Source organism: Pteropus alecto, unplaced genomic scaffold (assembly GCF_000325575.1).
Source record: "Pteropus alecto unplaced genomic scaffold, ASM32557v1 scaffold134, whole genome shotgun sequence".
Classification (NCBI taxonomy): domain Eukaryota; kingdom Metazoa; phylum Chordata; class Mammalia; order Chiroptera; family Pteropodidae; genus Pteropus; species Pteropus alecto.
The window spans coordinates 1,467,627-1,487,331 of NW_006436283.1; the positions used below are offsets into that span (position 1 = coordinate 1,467,627).

The 19,705-nt window shown below is 56.1% G+C and overlaps 1 protein-coding gene across 4 annotated transcripts in view; it reads right to left on the minus strand.

The window, feature by feature from the left end:
- RPTOR (regulatory associated protein of MTOR complex 1) overlaps positions 1-19,705 on the minus strand; it is a 207,204-nt gene that overhangs the window by 77,012 nt on the left and 110,487 nt on the right. For 3 of the 4 annotated variants that reach the window (XM_015589729.2, XM_006912165.3, XM_025047181.1), the window contains exons 6-7: positions 17,705-17,880; positions 6,565-6,624 (exon numbers count right to left, since the gene is read on the minus strand). In XM_015589729.2, coding sequence (XP_015445215.1) covers positions 6,565-6,624; positions 17,705-17,880 — 236 coding nt within the window. The remainder of the gene's footprint in view (positions 1-6,564; positions 6,625-17,704; positions 17,881-19,705) is intronic. The other variant, XM_025047180.1, reaches the window with a different exon arrangement.

The following is a 19,705-nucleotide window of genomic DNA, read 5'->3' on the forward strand; positions in this document are numbered from 1 at the left end:
CGTGATAAGCTGTTTCGCATCAGTAATGAGGCAAATGCAAACAAAACCACTAGGACGGAGCATCACACACCTGTCAGAACAGCTGAACTTGCAAAGCCGAAGCGTACCCAGTGCTGACACAGGCGGAGAGCGACGGGGACGTCACGCGAGCCGGTGGGGGCGTCAGGGTGGCAGGCCGCCCTGGAACAGCTGGCAAGGTTCTGACAAGTCGCACGCACGCCTGCCGTGTGACCACCACTCTGCTCTACGCTCTCATCCAGGAGATGGACATGCTTCCCACACAAGGCCCGGAGTCTGAACATCTGGAGAAGCTCTTCCATAACGACCGAACGGAAACCACCCGTGTTTGCCGACAGGTGAATGGACACGCGAGCTGTGACATATGCAGTGGAGCACGGCCAGCAAAAAGCATCCGCTGCTCACACACCCAGCGTGGACGAGTCTCCGAGGCCTTGTGCCGGGCATAGAGAGCCAGACACGAAAGAGTACCTCAGCATTTTGACGAGTCTTTCTTACGATGAGAAAAGCACGTTGTGGATGCTGGGCCCCGAGGCTGGGCCCCGGGGCTGGGCGGGACAGTAGGAGGGCACTTTTGGGATAGACCTTGACTGTGAAGGTGGTTCCAGGGGAGTACAGATTGGTCAAAACTCCCCGAACTGCACAAAGTGAGTTCATTTTACTGAATGAAAGCTGTATTTCAACAATGTTGATTTAAAAATGTAAAAACAAATGAAGAGGAACTTATGGCATTTTCAAACAATAAAAACAGAATTTTTTACTGGCGAACATGCACTAAAGAGAGTTCCTTGGGTGAAGACACACGACCTTAGCCGGGAGCTCTGAGATGCAGGAGGGGATGAAAGACGCTGGCAGCTGTGAACGTGAGGGTGGACTCGAGCGAACGTTCACTCCAGAGGGCACTGACATCGATGGAGATGACAACGTACAGAGAGCCAGAACGTGGCCACGATCGTACCCACGTCAGTGGGGAGGACTTGGCGTGTTCGAAGGCCCTCGCAGGGCCTGGAGGTGGCCAAAGCACTAATGTGCACTGGACTTGAGCAAGCCAAGGCACAAAAATATTGCCCAAGGGCCAAATCCAGCCAGTAGCCTGTTTTTGGTATGGCTTGAGGATAACGATGGATGGTCTTTATAATTTTTAAGGGTTGCAACAAAGAATAAAGAATACACGACAGACACTTAATGTGGCTGGCAACGCCTAAAGCGTGTGCTCTCTGGCCCTTAACGGAAAACACCAGTGAACCACCGGGGCCCATTCCACTGCAGGGGAGAATAAGCCAGGAGAAGGGAGAGAGGAGCCCAGTTGCTAAGTCAATCGAAAAGGTGGAGACGGAGGAGAAATCGAGGAAAGTAGAAAACAATGGGGGGGGATGAGAAAGCAAAAAGACAGATTTAAACCTAAATATCTCGATTATTCCACTAAATGTAAAAAACTATATATTCTAATTAAAGACAAAAATTTTCAGTCTGGATTTAAAAACAAAAGTCATTGATATACTGCTAAAAAGAGACGCACCTTTGATATACACAGATACAGAAATACGTATAAAGGTATCTGCTTAAATACATGGAAGGATGAAGACACGGACTGAAAGACAGGTGGACAGCTGTGCTGCCATCCCACGGAGCGGGCCTTGTGGGGAGGGCATTATCAGAGATGGGGGTGACACGAGGCTTGACCCGCTCCACGAGGGGTGGGGGGACAGTCATGGCTGAGCTGTCCTTCTGAAGGGCGGAGCACGGGGTCAAAGGGGAAGGGGCTCCCATGGAAACGAACTATTTCTTGAACTGAGATCACGTGTCAGCAACGTCTCTAGAAACGGGGGCAGGTGACGGGGAAGCATGACATGGCATCAGGCGGGTGGCAGGACGGGCGTCCGGGCCTGCGCACAGGAAAGAGGCGCTGTGTCGGCCGCACTGAGGACGACTAACGGATGGACATCTAGGGTCAGTGTGCCACGTCCCCAGTGAACACGAGAAGCTTCCCGACGTTTCTGATCACACCTCCTCGTGAGAAATGCATTTTGCACGGCGACCTGACATGTACACACGTGAGGCCGTGTGTAAATACACATATTTAAACAAGAAAAGCAAGAGCATTTGTGTGACTAGGAAGACAAATGACTTTCTATCCCCTTTTTTGAAATGCGGACTGTGACTCACTAACCTGATTTTCCAGCCACTAATAAACCATGACCTGCAGTTTAAAACACATGGACTTAAATGAAGCTCGTGCTGATTTCTCCAGGGAGATGCTGACTCTGGGTTACTGAGGTCGCTTGGTGGTGAACGTGGCACCTGAGTGACATTAGAGAGTAGGAAACTACGTAATTCTAACTTAAAACAAGCGGATTGATTTTTAAAACACTCCGGGCTGCTGCTTCCTAATGACTTTAAACCTGTGCAGTCTCCGAATCAGGGTTCGCGAGTGCACCGCTGCCCTCCGACCCTGTCCTGCGTGGGACGGCGAGCGCCCCGGGGACAGGAACCCACTTGTCTGACTGGCGAAGCCAACGCAGGAACCTGTACCTTATGTTCTGAGCAACAGGGCGATGATCCCACGGCTGCTGGGGCGCGGGAGTGACACCCCACCAAGGTGGTCTGCCTGCTGTGGACGTCATCAGAACGGCAGCAATGGCCCGCCCACCGGCGCCTCGCAGGGAGACCGGGTCAGAGGGAGGGAGCAGCTTCCTGCCTGCTCGCCCCACAGGCTTAGGACGCGAGGGAGACAGAACTTTATTAAACAGGGCGGATTCCAAAACCCTTAGGAGGTCAAGCTGAGCCTATGCTTGTTTCTGAAGCACTTCCTGAAATGCTTCCTGATTTTCCTCAGACTTCCCAGAATCAAGATGGATCCTCAGACAGACCCTTTCCTGGGCATGACGGTGACAGGGCCAAGCCTGCGATGTCCCCAACAAGCACAGTCACTCAGAAGCTGTGAGCAAGCCTCAGGGGTCTTTCAGGAGAGACAGCTCCTGAAGACACGGGATGGGAGCACCGCCCTCGGACGCAGACGCACCTGGGGAGCAGCACCCGGACCCGGAGTTGTCCTGGGGAGCAGCGCCCGGACCCAGACTTATCCTGGAAAGCACCCCCCAAGCCTGGACTTGTCCTGGGAGCACCTCTCACAGACCATCCTGGGAGCACGTCTGTGCAGAGGTGCTGGGGACCTCGGGTGCATCTCTGAGGTGTCCTCCAAAGCTGAGGTGCCCCTGCCCTGGGTGGTGGGGAGCGGAACCCCACGGGTTGAGGAGCTCACTGCGCCGTCCCCACAGGCCCCCGTTCTGGCCCACGGAGACAGAGCGGGCTCGGGGCCGCTGCCTGTGCCCACCCCGCCCCATTGCGTGGTCGCCTCCGCCCGCGGGTTTGCTGAAGCAGCACAGGGGCGAGTCTCCCAGCACAAGCGGCTCTTTGTCCCCGCTCTGGGGGGTATCCCGGGCCCCCCTGGCATTTAACAGACCCAGCGGCTCCGCTCCCCAGAACTGCTGCCAGGCCAACCTGACCAGCCCCTCCCACGCCAGAGACGTCCCCTGGGGTCCTCACCTCACCTGCCCTGGAGACCAGACGCCTGACGCATACAGCTCACACCACCTCCCTTGCGAGCCCCTTCCCGCGCGTCCCCAACCACAACGAGCCCGTCCTCCCTCGGAACGTCCAGCTGCAGGTGGATGAGGGGATGGGAGGGGGTAGCAGACTGCGGGCCGATTACCCCCCACCCTGAGGCCTGGTCCCCTCATCTGTGCCACGCGGCCCCACAGGAGACAGAGACAGACAAGTAAGGGCGCATCAGTGACTGGCCGGCGTTAACGAGTCACTGCTGACGTCCCACCCTCAAGCAGCGACGTGCTACACTCGTGCTGGGAGCATCCCCTGGTCGCTTTCCTTCCAAACGTGACGCAGAGGACGATCGCGACCTGACGTGGAGAAACTTCTCATCCCGGCATGGAGCCCCCGGAGGCCGTGGGACAGGCCCCCGGGGAAGGTCCCCGACCGCCTCGCCACGGAGCAGGCCCCACTGCAGCCGCCCTGCAGTGAGACACTGGCAGCCTGCTTGCCTGCCCGTGCCTCAGCTTCCCCACCTCGGACTGTGGCTGATAACGGCCTCCAGCGGGACTAGAAGAGCTCAGAGGGTGAAGCCTGGACACAGTGCCTGGCACCCAGCAGGTGCTCAGCGAACGTCACCTGTCACTCCGCTTCCCAGGTCCCGAGCAGAAGAGCATTAGGGTCACCTGTGCCCTCCAGTGGCAGCTGGGGAACCTTCTCCCACTGTCCCCACTGCGCCCCAGGGCCCCGAAGGGACCAGGATTCTCACGGGTGGAGACCTCCGCTGAGCGAACAGGACGCTCAAGGCTTCAACGCCAGCGTGACCCACACCCAGGCTCGGCTCTGCCGCCTCCCTGACGGGGCTCCGCCACCCGAATGGGGGCTCCACCGTGGCCTGGGCTCGGTGGGGTACGGATGCCGTGTTTCGTTGTGTTCCAGACTCTGGATTGTCAGCCGTTTAAAACAGCCGTCCACACACGAGGCATTAATCAGGAATAGTCTTTGGCGTGCCCTGCGCTTCCAGTGACTGGAACGCTGACCAGCGGCCTCACGGAACCTCGGTGGGAAGTGGACGCATCTGCTGAGCGCCCCGGCGTTTCCAGCCCCGCTTAAGTGCTTTATGACTTTGTCTCAGGGCTAAAAAAGGTTCCTTAATTTCCAAACATGGATCCTCCTGCCACTCTGTGCAGTGGCGACACGCGTATCTATCAGGCTGCTGGCTTCGCGCAAGTAATGAGAAATCGGGGTGCTCAAGGAGGGTGCAGTGTAATCACTTCCAGGCACGCAGCTTAATTAGAAAACAATTCGTTCGCTAGCTTCAAAGACTGTGGAATAATCATCGCACGCACACACCGCCCCCAGCTCCTCTGCGGAACGAGCTGAGACGCCACACGACTGCGCTTAGCTCAGGGGACAGAGTGGCAGAGGCGGAAAGGGGTTAACAACTGACACCCTGCATCTGTCTGAAACCAACCACACTTACTATGAAATTACCCTGCAGCAATTCTCAGGGACGACACTCTTCAATGTCTCCACTGGTGGCAAAGAGGACGACACGGCTCAGGCTGGACTTCTGACTGTGCGGTGGCAACGAGAGGGGGCGCTGGCCCAGGGGAGGCAGCGTGGGCATGTGGACTGGCACCACCCTCCAGCCCCCATGGCCAACGGCTCTGGGTCCTGGACACGAAGGTGCCTGCCGTGCTGCCTGCAGGTGGCGGCCCCAGCAGCTAACGCCCACGGTGATGGCCATGCTGTCAGTGTGAGTGCGCGTGCGTGTGACTGTGTGTGCGTCATGTCTGTCAACATGTACACATGCATGACTGTCAGTGTGTGTGCACATGCAAGTGACTGCATGTGCACGTGTGAGCATGACTGTCAGTGTGTGCACGTGTGCGTGACTGTCAGCGTGTGCACGTGTGCGTTGACTGCTAGTGTGTGCACGTGTGTGGCTGTCAGTGTGTGCACGTGTGTGCGCGTGACTGTCACTGTGTGCGCACACATGTGCATGCGTGTCAGAGTGTGTGAGCGCATGTGCGTGACTGTCTGGAGTGGCAGGATATTGAGGGAAGGCTGAGGGGCCAGGTGGTGCTGAGCCGGGCCCAGCCGTGCGTCGCGTCTCCGCTTTGCTCCATGTTGGGGTATTTCCAACTGTAAAAGGAGTCGGCTTTTTTCTCTCCTTCTAATGTGGCCCGCAGTGAGCTGAGCCCTACGCTAAGCGCCAAGGCGACCACTCAGACGTAGCCTAAACCAGCGACGGCCAGGCTGTCAGTGTGTGTGCGTGTGACTGTATGTCAGTGTCTGTACGTGCACGTGACTGTCAGCGTGCGTGCGTGTGTGTGTGACTGTGTGTGCGTACATGTCTGTCAACGTGTGCACATGCGTAACTGTGTCAGTGTGTGCACGTGTGCGTGGCTGCTGGTGTGTGCACGTGTGCGACTATCAGTGTGTGCACGTGTGCGTGACTGCCAGTGTGTGCACGTGTGCCTGTCAGTGTGTGCACGTGTGCGTGACTGCCAGCATGTGCACATGTGTGACTGTCAGTGTGTGCACGCGTGTGCGTGACTGTCAGCGTGTGCACGTGTGCGTTGACTGCTAGTGTGTGCACGTGTGTGGCTGTCACTGTGTGCACACGTGTGCGTGCGTGTGTCAGTGTGTGAGCGTGTGCGTGCATGACTGGAGTGGCAGGATATTGAGGGAAGGCTGAGGGGGCCAGGTGGTGCTGAGCCGGGCCCAGCCGTGCGTCGCGTCTCCGCTTTGCTCCATGTTGGGGTATTTCCAACTGTAAAAGGAGTCGGCTTTTTTCTCTCCTTCTAATGTGGCCCGCAGTGAGCTGAGCCCTACGCTAAGCGCCAAGGCGACCACTCAGACGTAGCCTAAACCAGGGGCCAGAACACGCCCAGGTGAAAGGGAGCGTCCCCCAGCAGAGGTGCTTCTGAGAGCCCAGGGGAAACGGGACGAAGCCTGCAGACGCAGACAGCCACCCACGCAAACCTCACTTACTTTTCTATCAAATCCAGGGTGACTCCAGGCACCAGGCTAACGCACTTCTGCATGCAAAACCTGCGGGGAAAGAAAGAGAGAGTGAACTGCGCGAGCGGGAAGTTAACAGGACAACGCGACCGTCCCGCAGAGACAGCGAGGAGAGCTGGGGGTGGGAGAGTGGGGGCTGTCGGGGGGCCGGCAGCTCCCGCATGAACGAGGAGCTCTCGGGCCAGCCTGGGGTGCTGCCTAACTGGGGGGCACTGATGGGGTGCAGGGGCCACCCTCCTCTTCTCCTGTCAGGGTGCCTGGCACCCAGCAGGACGGAACCAAGAGAGGTGTAAAGCATTTAAGCCATCCGTTTAAGGATTAGGAGCAAATGCCCTCCTGTGAAAAAGTGCCGCTGCCCTGACGTCCGATGTACACTCAAGACTCACTTCAGTAACGAAGGGGCAAGTTTTCTTTTACAAAGATACACACGTATTTTAAATTTTCACGGCTGTTCTCAAACACTCATTCTTCCAGTTGACCTTCAGAAGCACGCTGTCAATATTGTGTTAAAGGTGTGGTTTAATTTAGGGAGAATTTATCTCTTTACTTTACTGGCTCTCATCACCTAGTAACACAGACGGTCTGTCCATGATTTCAAACTCCTCTTCCCATCAATCAGTGAAGTTTAATGGGCTCTTCCCTATGTACGTCCAGCTCATTCTCAGCTGATTTACACCGTCGTTATTTATTACTGCTGCTTTCGTGAATCAGATTTATGTTCCTTCCCAATATTTCCAGGCTGGCTGTTTTTAATATGTGAAAAGGGTAATAGTTTTTAAAAAATATTGTTAAGTATACCATATGTGATGAGCATACAGGATACAGATGTGAGTTTAAGCAATAATAAGCATAACTATCACTGGATTAAGGAACCCATGCCCTGCAGAGGGGGCCATGCCGACCTCCAGGCCCCGACCTGCACGCGTGTGTGCACGCGTGTGTGCACGCGTGTGTTCACTCCTTCACCGTCACTTTGCTGAGTGCTTATGTCACTGCCAACAATTTTCCAATGGATTTTTTTGTAAAGTTGAATTCAGATCATATCTGAATAATGCACATTTGCCTTCTCTGCAGAACATGTACATCTTCATCTTCTCGCCCATTACAGTGACTACATTTCCAGACAGTTTATCAGATGAACGGAAGTCGGTAGGCACCCTCTCTCAGCCCTAATTACAGCAGGGAAACGCCACGCTGACTGGCATGACGGCTGCTAGTTTCGAAGAAAATGTCTCTTGTGCAAAGGAAGCACTCTTCTACTTTTATTGAGTTTCGATTAAAATTCATTTTTAATTTTATCAAATACTTTTCTTCCTTTCACCTACCAAGATGATGAACTATATCACTAGGCGGCTTATCAAAGCATCCGGAATGCGTCTCACTGTTTGTTTGTGATACTGCGGGATTCTAGCGGCTCGTTCATTCCGACTCTCTGTGTGCTGTGTGTGTGTGTCTGGGTGTGAATGTACGTGTGTGTGTGTGTGTGTGTGCGCTACAGCCGTCAGGCTGGGTGCCCCAGTCACAGATAACTTTACAAAAAGAGGAAACAAGTTCACACTTGTCGAAATATGGCAGATACTCATACTGTTCTGTTACCGTTTACTCTATTCCGTGTTTCAGGAATAATCATCCGTGTGCTGTCTTCACTTTGTTGCTCATGCTTCTCGTTATTTTGTATTGCTTTCTGTTTCCTGTAATACTTCCTCTACTTCTGACTGATTTTAAGGTCGCTTAACTTTGGGAACTAAATTTGATTTCTTAAACCTTTTCTCTCTGCTACTATTCTATTCATCTAAACGTATTCTTTTGTCATCTCAATTTATCCTCCCAGAGACCGTTTTTCCGTGACTTCCTTGCGAATACAAAGGTCTCTGCTTTCTGGAGTGATCGGATCACCCGCTGCTGCTCGTCAGGTGCCCCTCCGCCCACACCTGGGTCCGGGCTGAGGCGGTGACACAGGGTGGCACCCCGGGATGCCGAGCCCCGGGTGGGGGTGGGAACTGCAGTCTGGGCTCCAGATGGCCACTGACAAGGCCGCCTGGAGGGCTGCCAGGGCGGACACACCAGCAAGGGGCCGGGGACGCCGCCCTGCACTCCCGCCAGGACGCAGGGGGACGGGGCTTCCCAGAGGCTGTGCTCTCAGCCTGTGCTAGGGTCCAGGCTGCGAGGCCAGGCGAGGACGAGCCCGCGGGCTCCTGCTTCGACTGTGGTCCCCAGGGCGCGGCTCGCTGTCCGGAGCCCCAGCTGCATTCTGTACTCTGGCCAGCTGAGCTGTGGCTGCGTCCCTCTCCGGGCTGGCACGGGAGTCTTCAGGGGCTTCTGCTGGCCACTGACACCTCGCAGGTGGGGCTACTCCAGCCCGATCCTGCCTGTGACTATGCCCCAGAGATGTCGGCTTTGATATTCCTTTTGTAAAAGATAGTTTGGGAGGTAGTGTAAAGCGGCAACAAATACACTATTAAAAGTAGAATCAGCAAAGTCCTTGGCATTTCCTCTAATCTAGCATGTTTAAAATAAAATGCACACGAAACCAGTGTGTCAATCATCTGGTATTTATAACTGAATTAAAAAGTATGCCAGTTGGTACTATTAGGGAAAAAAGTAGAAGACACTTTCCTAATTTACAAACTTTAAATAGCTGCCACTTTTAAGTGGACAGAACAGCTGACTCTCCTTAGGAGCTTCCGGGACAGTGACCAGGACAAAGCACACGCGTAGTTCCGGGCTGTGCTGCCCCGAGGTGAGCCAGCTCAGGGCCGCTGGCTGAGAGGGGCGCTGTGGAGAACTGACTGGTCCCCTGGTGTCCTGTGGCCAACGAGACGTGACTGCAACCAGGCCGGGTCTTGTCCTTGTCCCCCTGCACTGTGACGCGGGGGTGCGCCCCCAGAACGCCTGGGGCCCGGAACCTGGCTCAGACTCTCCTCCTCATTCTGGGCCCCCGGCCAGGCCGCACCCCACAAAGTCCCCTCACCTCCCCACCCTAGGACGCACCCCGAGGGCCCTGACGCCGAGCACGGGACACCCGCACCCCGATGCTGGGGCTCTCGTGCCCCGCGCCCTCGACGCTCTCACTTCCACTCCTTCCCGTCCCCGCATGTCCCTCCCGCTTCTGAGCCGGGGCTTTGCGGGACCCTGGGCCAAACGGTCTCCACAGCTTGCCCCCCCCCGCCGAGCCTGGATCCGTCCAGACCCCCTCACCCGCTCTGCCATGGTCACCAAAGCCCACGGCCACCAACTGTCAGCCACGGAGCAACCTGGCACCTGGCTGGCTGTCCTGCTGGTCACGCCTGCCCTCCTGTGTTGTGCCTCCACTGGCCTGTGTGACGACGGGACAGGCTACAATTCCGCCGGGGCCCGCACCACAGCCCAGCAGTCCCAGCAGGCCCCTGCCACTCGAGGCCACGCCCAGCTCAGCAGGTGACCCCTGCCATGTCCCCTCCGGCTGCAAATCTGGCCTGCATGCCTGAGGACAGACGCCCGCTCTTCAGGCTCCCACCGCGGGCTCCGGCCGGCCACGGTGCGCCCCCTCTTCATTTTGCTCTCAAGCACGCATCGACCTTCCGGGCTACAGGCCTGAACCCCACAACCCCGCTCCTTACGCCGACCTCGTAGTCAGGCACTCTAAAAGGGCTGCTCTTTACGGGGCCAACAACTCTGCCTCGGTGGACGCAGGGTGGGAATGAACATGGCTTATGCAGCACGCTGCCCAGTCCAGCGCAGACTCCACGGGGTCACGGACGTCCACCACTGAGCACGCAGCTGCATACGTTAGCAGGTTTTGAAAGCCACGTGACTTACTGTTACCGATTACGCACGGGCACGTGTCTATTTCGACACACACATTGGACAAGGAGTCCAAGCACCATTGAAATGCTTGAAGTTTAATAAGATACAAACGGGAATAAACAGTTAAGAAGTAACTGTTTCGCAAAACCGTGATGCAGTGCAGTTGCTGTGCAGGTCTGACGCAAGCAGGGTTTCAAACTAATTTGGAGCATAGTGGCGAGGCCACCAAAACAGCCGTGGACAGCGCCTTTCGTCCCGCTGGCCAGTGAGGAGGACTGGGAGGGCAGCGAGGCTGGCGGGGGTGGACGCCACGTCGAGCACGACACGCTCACTCGGCAGCAGGGAGCCCGCTGCGAGCTCGACTGCACACGTCCTCGTTCTCTTCCGAACACCTGTTCCGTTAGAATGTTCTGTTCACGCCTGCTGCCCTTCAGTCTTCCAGCACGTTCCACACTGATGCACTAGGCTGGCAGGGAGCCCGCTGCGAGCTCGACTGCACACATCCTCGTTCTCTTCCGAACACCTGTTCCATTACAATGTTCTGTTCACGCCTGCTGCCCTTGAGTCTTCCAGCACGTTCCACACTGATGCACTAGGCTCTGAGAGGAGACCCTAGACTGCCTGCAGACCCCGTCTGAGATAATGCACCCTACAGTTCTCCCACCGAGAACCACCGGGGGAGACCGAACGTGGGCCCACACACACCCCGCTGGAAGATAAACGACTCCCAGCACCAACCAGAAGTAAACAGGCGACCCGCCTTCAAAAACAAGTCACTTAGGAAAAGACTTTTGCTTAGGGGAAATAAGCTGATTTTCAAAAGACCCTCGGTGCCTAAAATTTGGTCTCGTTGGTCAGTTTTAGGCAGTACCTCTGTCAACGTCACTTCTCAGCTTTCGCCTCTGCTGATTACACTGAGCCTTGGGACAGCACTTGAACAGGGTCCGCTGATATTCAGAAGAAATTTGAGGAGGCCCGGCTTTATAGCACAGGCATTTTGCAACGGGCTGCCTGTCGACCTGCGTGAGGTTTCAAGATCGGACATGGCAAATGGCGCTGCACGAACGTCCACGCACACGCGGGGACGTGATTCTGCGCTTAGGCAAATAGCAGGTCGGAGCTGGCGGCCGCGTGCCGTGCGCCGTCGACGTTAGAGACCACTGAGCGTCTTCCACGGGGGCTGTGCCATTCTGCGTCCCCGCCGGCAGTGGGTGACGGTTCTAGCGACCACGTTCTGGCCAGCACGCCGAGCGCCTCTCGTGTCCACCAGCTACTCATGCTCTTCACAAAGAGTAGATTCCGCTCATTTGGCCAATCAGGTAAAGTTTGGGCGGTCTTCTCATGGTTGCGTTCTTAAAGTTCTTGACACGTTCTGGACACAGGTCTTTCTCAGACACACGTAGTGGAAGCCTTTTCAACTAGTCGTGGCTTGTTTATTTCAACAGTGTCCATCAAACAGCACAAGTTTTTAATTTTGATGAACCTCAACATGATAATTCTAATGGTTTGTGCTGTTATGTCTGAGAAACATTATGTTTTCGTGTGTAACTTTTACAGCTTTATTTTTATACGTAGAAAATCAGAAATTAATTTTTCTGTTTAGTATAAAATAAGGGCTGGGGTTTCATTTTTCTGTTTTTCCTGAGTGGACATAGCCGGTTGTTCCAACGCCATGTGTTGAAGAGACAATCCTTTCTCTACCGAGTCATCTGGTGCCTTTGTCCAAAATCAGTGACCGTACGTGAGAGTCGATTTCTCCGCTGTACCTTCTACTCTACTGACCTCTCAGCCATCCTTGTGCTAACACCAGCGTCCTGGGACTGTAGTTTGTGCTGGATCTTGACCCGTGCGCCTCTTTCCAAAGCCATCCTGGCCCTCAGCCTTTGGCTGGACTCTGCATGCTCTTCCACGAAGACGACTCGCCGCCCGTGACGGCCGGACTCCTGTGCCAGCTGCCACCACCTGTTACGTCTCCCCGGCCGCGCTGCGCTGTGTCTCCAGCACACACGGAGCAGGAGCGGTGTGAGGGGACGCCCGCCCTGTCCCCTCCTGGACCGTCCAGCCGCCACCATGTACGGACAGCATCAGCTACAGGCTCTCCTCAGGCGCCTCTGTGAGCTTGAGAACGTTCTCGTCCATTCTGAGTTTGTGGTGAATGGGTGTTGAATTTCGTCACAGGCTTTTTATGCATCTGTTGAGATGATCGTGTTTTTTCTCCCTTGATTCTGCTAATACAATGAATTTATTTACAGATTTTCTCACGTCAAAGACACTGCATCTGTGATAAACCTTACCCGATCGTAACGTTAGCCCCTCTCTACGATGTTTGGCTTCGAGTGAGAATATTCTGTCTAGAATTTTGTTCGTGTTCATGAGGGATTTTGATCTATATGTTGCTTTTTTCTTCTTCTTGTGGAATCTCTGTTTGATTCTCATTTTCAGTCTGCCTCTTACAATGGGACAGGAAATGTTCCCCCAACTCTGTTTTCAGAAAGAGTTTGCGTGACGATTCATGTCAGTTCTTTTTCAAATGGTAGAGAGAATCTTGGCCTGGACTTTTCTTTGTGAGGCTTTAAACCAGGGGGTTCAGTTTCTCGATGAGATACAAACGATCCAGATTTTCCTGTTCTTCTTGTGCCAGGCTGGTAATCTGCGCCCTTCACAGGATTCGTCCCTTTCACCTAAGATGTAGAACTGGTCAGCGTGAAGTCTTTCATACTTAAAAAAAAAACCTCCCTTATTATCCTTGTAACACCTGTGGGGTCTGTAGCCATGCTCCCCCCTTCATTTCTGACACCATTTGTGTCTTCTTTCTGTTCTCCTTGACCATTCTAGCTAGAGTTTAAACAATTTCACTGGATTTTTCAAAACCTATTATCTAGTTTCATGAACTTTCTAGATTATTTTGTTTTGTTTATTTTGGCTCTTCTCGATTATTTCCTTTGCTCTAGTCAGAGTTTAGCGTGCTTCTCTTTTTCTGGTCTTATAGAGAAAATCCCTAAGCTTTAGACTTTTCTAATTAAAATCTATAATAACCATTATGATTTTGAGGCCAAGTGCTGTTGGCATACGTAAAGCTGGTGCAGGAACTACCTGTTGCCTTTGTGACACGTCACCCACGATTCGTGATAAAAAGCGACCTCACAAACAGTGCAGGAGAGGGTACAGTGCATCTCTAAGTGGGTTTTGCAAGCACTTCCATGTACCACACCAAGACAGTGAAGTGCTGCCAATTAAGAGACATGCTGCTCGCTGTGCGATGCACGGGATCCCGGACGTGTGCGAACGTGCGGACACGCATCCCGGCGTCGGTGAAGTGTGACCCACGCTGCACACAGACAATGATGAATTCTTATGCTTCCTCTACCGTTTCTTCGTTTTCCTTGTCGTCGCGATGGCCAGGACTTCTGAGACTGCCGGACGCCAGGGAGACTCCTCACCCTGTTCCCAGCCCCGGAGGACGCGTCTCTAGCTTCCCTACCGAGCGAGTGTGTGGAAGGGCGCACGTGGTCTGTCCTCCCCCAGGTCGGTCAGTCGGTCCCCATGCCCTCTCCTTAAACGCAGAGGGTCTCGACTCCGTCCACGACTCCGCCAAAGCGAGAGGAAGAGAGTAAGACGAGGATGACGAGTACCGGACGGCAAACCTCGCGAACGACAAGCCCGGCATCAGACAGCTCTGGGGCCGGGGCACTGGGCTCGATCCTGACCCGACCAGGGACTCCCTGCCCCGTGACCTCACCCTCAGCCCGACAGCGAGGCTACGGGCAGGCGCGGTCCCACGGGCTTGTCGTCGGGCCCTGGGATCACGAGAGCTCCCTCGGTGACCTGGCGGTTTCCTCTCGTGAGTGTATCCTGCGTTCGTTTGGGTACAGGGTCCTGCGCACCTCCTCGGGCTGCCCAGCCCTGCTGCCGGGTCCTGTTTTGCTCGCGTTTCATCTGCTCGTTGTCTCAGTTGCCACATTCTCGATTCGCCACCTGCTCCCAACAGCAGGTCTTTCGGCATCAGCGCACGCGCCCCACGGCCGCACTGAGATGCGCAGAGCCAGGATCCGTGAGGCCCCCCGATCTGCTCTTCACCGCGATGAAGCATCTTTCTTTGTCCAACATTTTCCTCCGAGGTTCCGCTCTGATTCACTGACGCGGCCATGCCGGCTTTCTTTTGGTTCCTGTCTCTCCTCTTTCGTCCTTTGATTTTCAACCTTTCAGATATCTGGTTTTAAACACGTGTCCTACAGACGAGAGACCACTGTACCCCACTGATCTTCATCCAACATGACAATCACCGTCCTTTGAGAAATGAATTCAACTCATTTACAGTCAGGGAATCACTTTTATTTCAAAACTTGTTTGGCCACCGTGTTTCGCGTTCTCTACTTACTATGCTTTCCTTTTTTTCTCCCCGTCCTGTTTTGAAAAGAAGTTCTCTCTCCTCGAGTGAAGACTGAATGTTCTATTTTCATTCTTTTGCTGCTTCTCTGATGTACTGAAACCTACACTTTCACTATTTCCCACGACCGAGACCCTAGGCAGTCGAGCCTGAACTATGCCTCTGGTCTCTCCTCCTGTCTGTCTCCTGGGTGGAAAGTCCTCGTCCCAGCTCGTCACCCCTCCGCGTCGTCCTGTGCCTCTACCCAGAATGCTGTTCTTCACTCCACTCCTAAGTCCTTCATCTCGCCCATTACAGTTTCCGTGCCCCGTGTCGCCAACTGACGGCTCTTCCTAGCTGCCTCTTTCTCCGTTCCCAGCGTTCGCCCTCGTGGCTCTAAGCATGGCTGCTCTCATCGTCACTGTAAACCCTGTTTCCGCCTGTGCAGCACCTGCTTCTCCTGGGGGCAGGTTCCTCCACAAAGAAGAGGCAGTACACCTTCTTTCCTTCCTTCCGAGCGCAGATCCGACAGAGCACGCTGGACCCGTCCAGGGCAACGGGGGACGGCCATGTGCCCAACGAGAAGCCCACCCTCGCCGCCCCCTGCGATCCCCACCTGCCCACAGCCATGGCCTCTGCCGTCCCCGAGGGCCCCACGCCGTCCCCGACTTTGGTGCTGCGTGGACTCGCCAATCTCCCCCTCTCCTGTGGCACCCGGGTCGGGGGAGGGCGTCGGCAGCCCTGCCACTCTGGTTCCATGCTCCTTCCCAGCAGCATAAATCAAGTTTTCGCACGTCAATGCGTTTGAAAGGAGCTCTGTTATAATACATTATGGTGTTCATCTTAATCGAGCTCACGTCAAGAGGCTGGAACAGTGGGGAGAAAAAGTACCTTCCTCAAGGTGGCACATGACAAATTACATAACCTGACCGATTTCGGAAATTACCCCGAAACCACTTGGGGTTTACGCAGGACCAGACCATGGCTGGAGCCACACTGTGAAGGCCACCGGAGGAGAAAGCCGTTTAACAAATTCCAATTTAAATCACCCACGCCTGCGGCCGAGGACACAAGTGTGACATTGGTGTGGAGGAGGCTGGTGAGACCATTTTACTCTCGAACGTGCCAGGATGGCCTCGTGCTCCGAGAGACCCCCGACCGTCTCTGTCTGCAGATGTAAGAAGGCAGTCACCTTCCTCACCTTGTTAAAAGCAGAGAAAGTTCACAACACCCAGATCATTGAACGAATAGAAAGTTTGTTCTCTAGCGAAGAAATTGTATTTTTGAAAACTCTGCAGAGAGCAAATGGTCAACCTCACGATAAAACCAGCAGAATTCATGTTTCTACAGGCCGTTCTGACCGACCCGGGGCCGAGGGACCAGGCGGGCGGCACGGCCGCTGAGATGGGGTGGGCGCCCCACCTCACTCGCCCCGTGGGACGCCTGCGCCGGCCACCTCCTGCGGGTAAACACGAGGGCACAGCTGTCCATGCTGACAAGGATGCGGCAATGCTGTGTCAGCGACATTTAAGCTCCTGGAAGTTCCTCACTTTAACCGAAAGGACGAAAACAAGCGTCCTGACGTCTATTCAATCCGAACTAACGTCCGTCACGTCCCTTACCAGGTGTGTGACGGCTGCAGAATGCGACAGGCACCCGCCTGTTTACAGCAGGCCCCGCAGCACGTTAGTTCCAGAGAGTTCTCACTGTCGGCAATACACAAACACACCACAGTAAACTTAAAACAGCGTTCTCCACTCAAAGAAAAAAATACTTCCTGGATTCCTACACAACGGTCGTATTCACGGCAAGGTTATCGCTTCCATGGAAAGTGATGTCACCGCTCATTTCAAAATTACTGAAATGATCGGTTTCTGAAAATTAGAAAGACTGAGGGAAAAGTGAAAAATAAATCAGAAAACAGTGTTTTCCAGGAACTACTAAGAATCACAAATACACTCGCCATCAATTACATGCATGTGTGTTTTGCACACACAGAGCAAGGTTGTGTTATGTCTACGCAGCACTCGCTAGTGACTGTGCCCAATGTTGTCAGAGCATGTCCTTATCCTTGGGAACAGGCGGGTCTCCAAGCACAGGGGTCCTCAACCCCCGGGCCGCAGACTGGTACCAGTCCAGGGCCTGTCAGGAACCTGGCCACACAGCAGGAAGTGAGCAGTGGGTGAGTGAGCGAAGCTGCATCTGTGTCTGCAGCCGCTCCCAGCATCACCGCCTCAGCTCCGCCTCGGACTGTCACGCGCTAGATGCTCATAGGAACACCAGTCCCTGGTGCCACAAAGGTCGGGGACCACTGTCCAAGCAGAGCCCTCGGCAGTTTCTCCGGGGCCCTGGGGGGTGCAGGAGTCTGCACTGGTGGGCCTCCCCCCATGGGAGCCCGGACAACACGGAGTGCAGAGCACAGCGGCCCCGGCCTGCACACGCCCCACCGCGGGCCGGCCTGGCTAGTGCACACGCGCTCCGCAGCGCAGACAAAACGCAAGAGGCACAGGGTGGTCTCGGGGGAAAGCGGGCTCGGGGGAGGGGAGCGTCCGTGTCCCGCTGTGAGCCTGGCCAGAGGTGCGGGGCCCCACTGTCCGGGAACACCCGCGCATCTCCTCAGTCCCGACTGCAAGAACTCTGAGCTGCCGAACTCTACTGCTAAGAATAAACTGAAAGATTATATGTCAACCCCGGCAAAGCACGCAACTTGTTTCCCGTGACGGCCTCTTCCTTTCTCGAAGGAAGGCGGGCTTCTCGGTGGGCCTGTCCTGGTACCACGCACGCCCCCCGCACGAGGAGCATGGCAGCGAAGCACACGGGTGACCGGCGCCAGCGGGAGACGCGGCAGACTCTCCGAGGATGGCCCAGCACCCCCAGGCTAGGGTCACGTTTGAGACTCCCTTGGGCCCGTGACACCCGGGTCCCCGGGGTGGCCCAGATGGCCGGCAGCCCACTCACCAGCGCAGGGCGGTCTTGATAGGGGTGGTGAGGCACGAGGTGAACAGGTCGGCCGGCAGGTCGGGGATCATGGGCAGCAGCTCGCTGGCCTCGCAGGCCGCCAGCTGGATGCAGTTCTTCATGGACGGGGGCAGCGGCACCTGTGCGAGGGGGTGGTTCGGGTTGATGGCGGCGACCTGCGGGGAAACAGGAAGCAGAGTGTGACTGCCACGCGCAGCGACTGGGGACAGAGACCGAGGACGGGCTCAGAGCCGCGCTGCCCGCACAGTCGCGCTGCCCTCACGGGGCGGAGGTGGCGTGGCTGAGTCTTCGTGGCGGGGACCCGGCTCTGGTCACCAACGGCCGCACCGCGAGCCCTGGCCGCGGCCCGTTTCTCTGCATCTCCTGTGCTTGGGTCCTTCCTGACGCACATCATACGTGTGTCCACGCACCTGCCACCGGCGCCCTGAGGCACCTTGTCGCTTATTTTAAAATTCAGTCTTTGATCCATCTTAGCCTAGTGACGGGGGCTGACGATTGGGGTACAGAACTGGGAAACACCACCACCTCTTGAGGTCCGAGGGACTGAGCCTGCGGCTGGACCCCAGGACAAGGGCCGCCGAGCCCAGTGCTGGGGGGAGGGGGAGAACCGCTTCCTCCCCCGGCCTGACCCGACGCCTCCGAGCATCCCCCTGTGACCACGGAGAAAGCTGCTTTTGTTTTGCTTTGTTCTGACATAAAATTTCTCCCTAAAGCAGGGACAATAACACCCGTGGGCGTCTCCTCCACTGACATCTGGGTAGTGGAGGGCATCGCACTGAGGCCTAGCAGCAGGCCCCAGGCCAATCGCCGTGTCCTGTGAGGCTGTGAGCCGACAGTCCCCAGGAAACACGCGTATGGGGCCCTGGCGCCCCCAGACGCAGGCTCCGGCTTTAACCAGACGCCTCCACTGCTTGGTTGTCACGTGGCTGAGTCAGGGTGGGGAAACACGTCCCCTGTGCTCTGAAGGCCTGCCTGCGAAGCAGCAGGAAGCAGAGCAGGTCACGCCGGGCTGCGGGAGCAGGCTGTGTCCCCGGTCAGCTTCCCGCGTTACGTTTGATGCGACATTTAAGTAACTGCGATCGTGAAAACCATCCAGAAACCACTGACCACACATGCCAAGCCCGGCTCATCACGTCCGGTGTCCCTCCTCTGCCCGTAAGGGGCCCCAGGGCGACGCGGCCCATCACGGCGGGAGCTGACGTAACGAGGCTCCAGCTTTACAGACCAAGCTGACAGCTCTCTCCACACGCGAGCTCATGCTGTGGCCCACGGCGACAGGGCCCGGGGCTCAGTCACGGAATCCGGAGAATCCGCCTCCAGGGCCTCTAACTTACTTGCCACCTCAGCAGCACCGCGCTTCCCACGCAGGCCGCCACGATGCCGTGACAGGCTGGTGGCAGCGGCCGCGACGCCGACGAGCCCCGAGGGGGCACGATGGGGCCGGAGGGCACGATTTCGGTCACCGCCGGCCGCTCACGTGCTCCTGACTCGGTGCTTGTGCCGCACGCACAGCCCCTCCGTTGGCGCAGTCACTTACGGGGCTGCTTCGTATCAGGGTTCACGCGACATCCCCGTGGAGGAAGATTTACCTCCATTTTAAAGCTTTCTCACCTTGAGGAAAGAGCCCCTAAGCAGCCGTGGACTGACAGTTGGCCGGCACGGGGGGCTGCTGACTTTCGGGGGGCTGGAGTGCACACCCAGTGCTGGAGGCACACGGCGCTCTGCGGGGCGCCCCCGCGTCTGGAAGTGAACGCACACGGAGCCGCTGCAGTCGCTCCCGTCCGCTGCCGACCGCATCACGCAAGCGCTGGGGTCACTGCTGCAGGCGAACCGCTTGCAGCGTCCGAGAGGGCGCGGCGGAGGTCGTGGGCCCGTTACCGCCCGTCCCACCGCGGACGCGCCGAATCCCGGCACGGAGCGAGCGAAACCTAAGCTGTTCAGCAGTAAAAATGCAGTTTCTTAAAGACTGTTTTTTTTTAA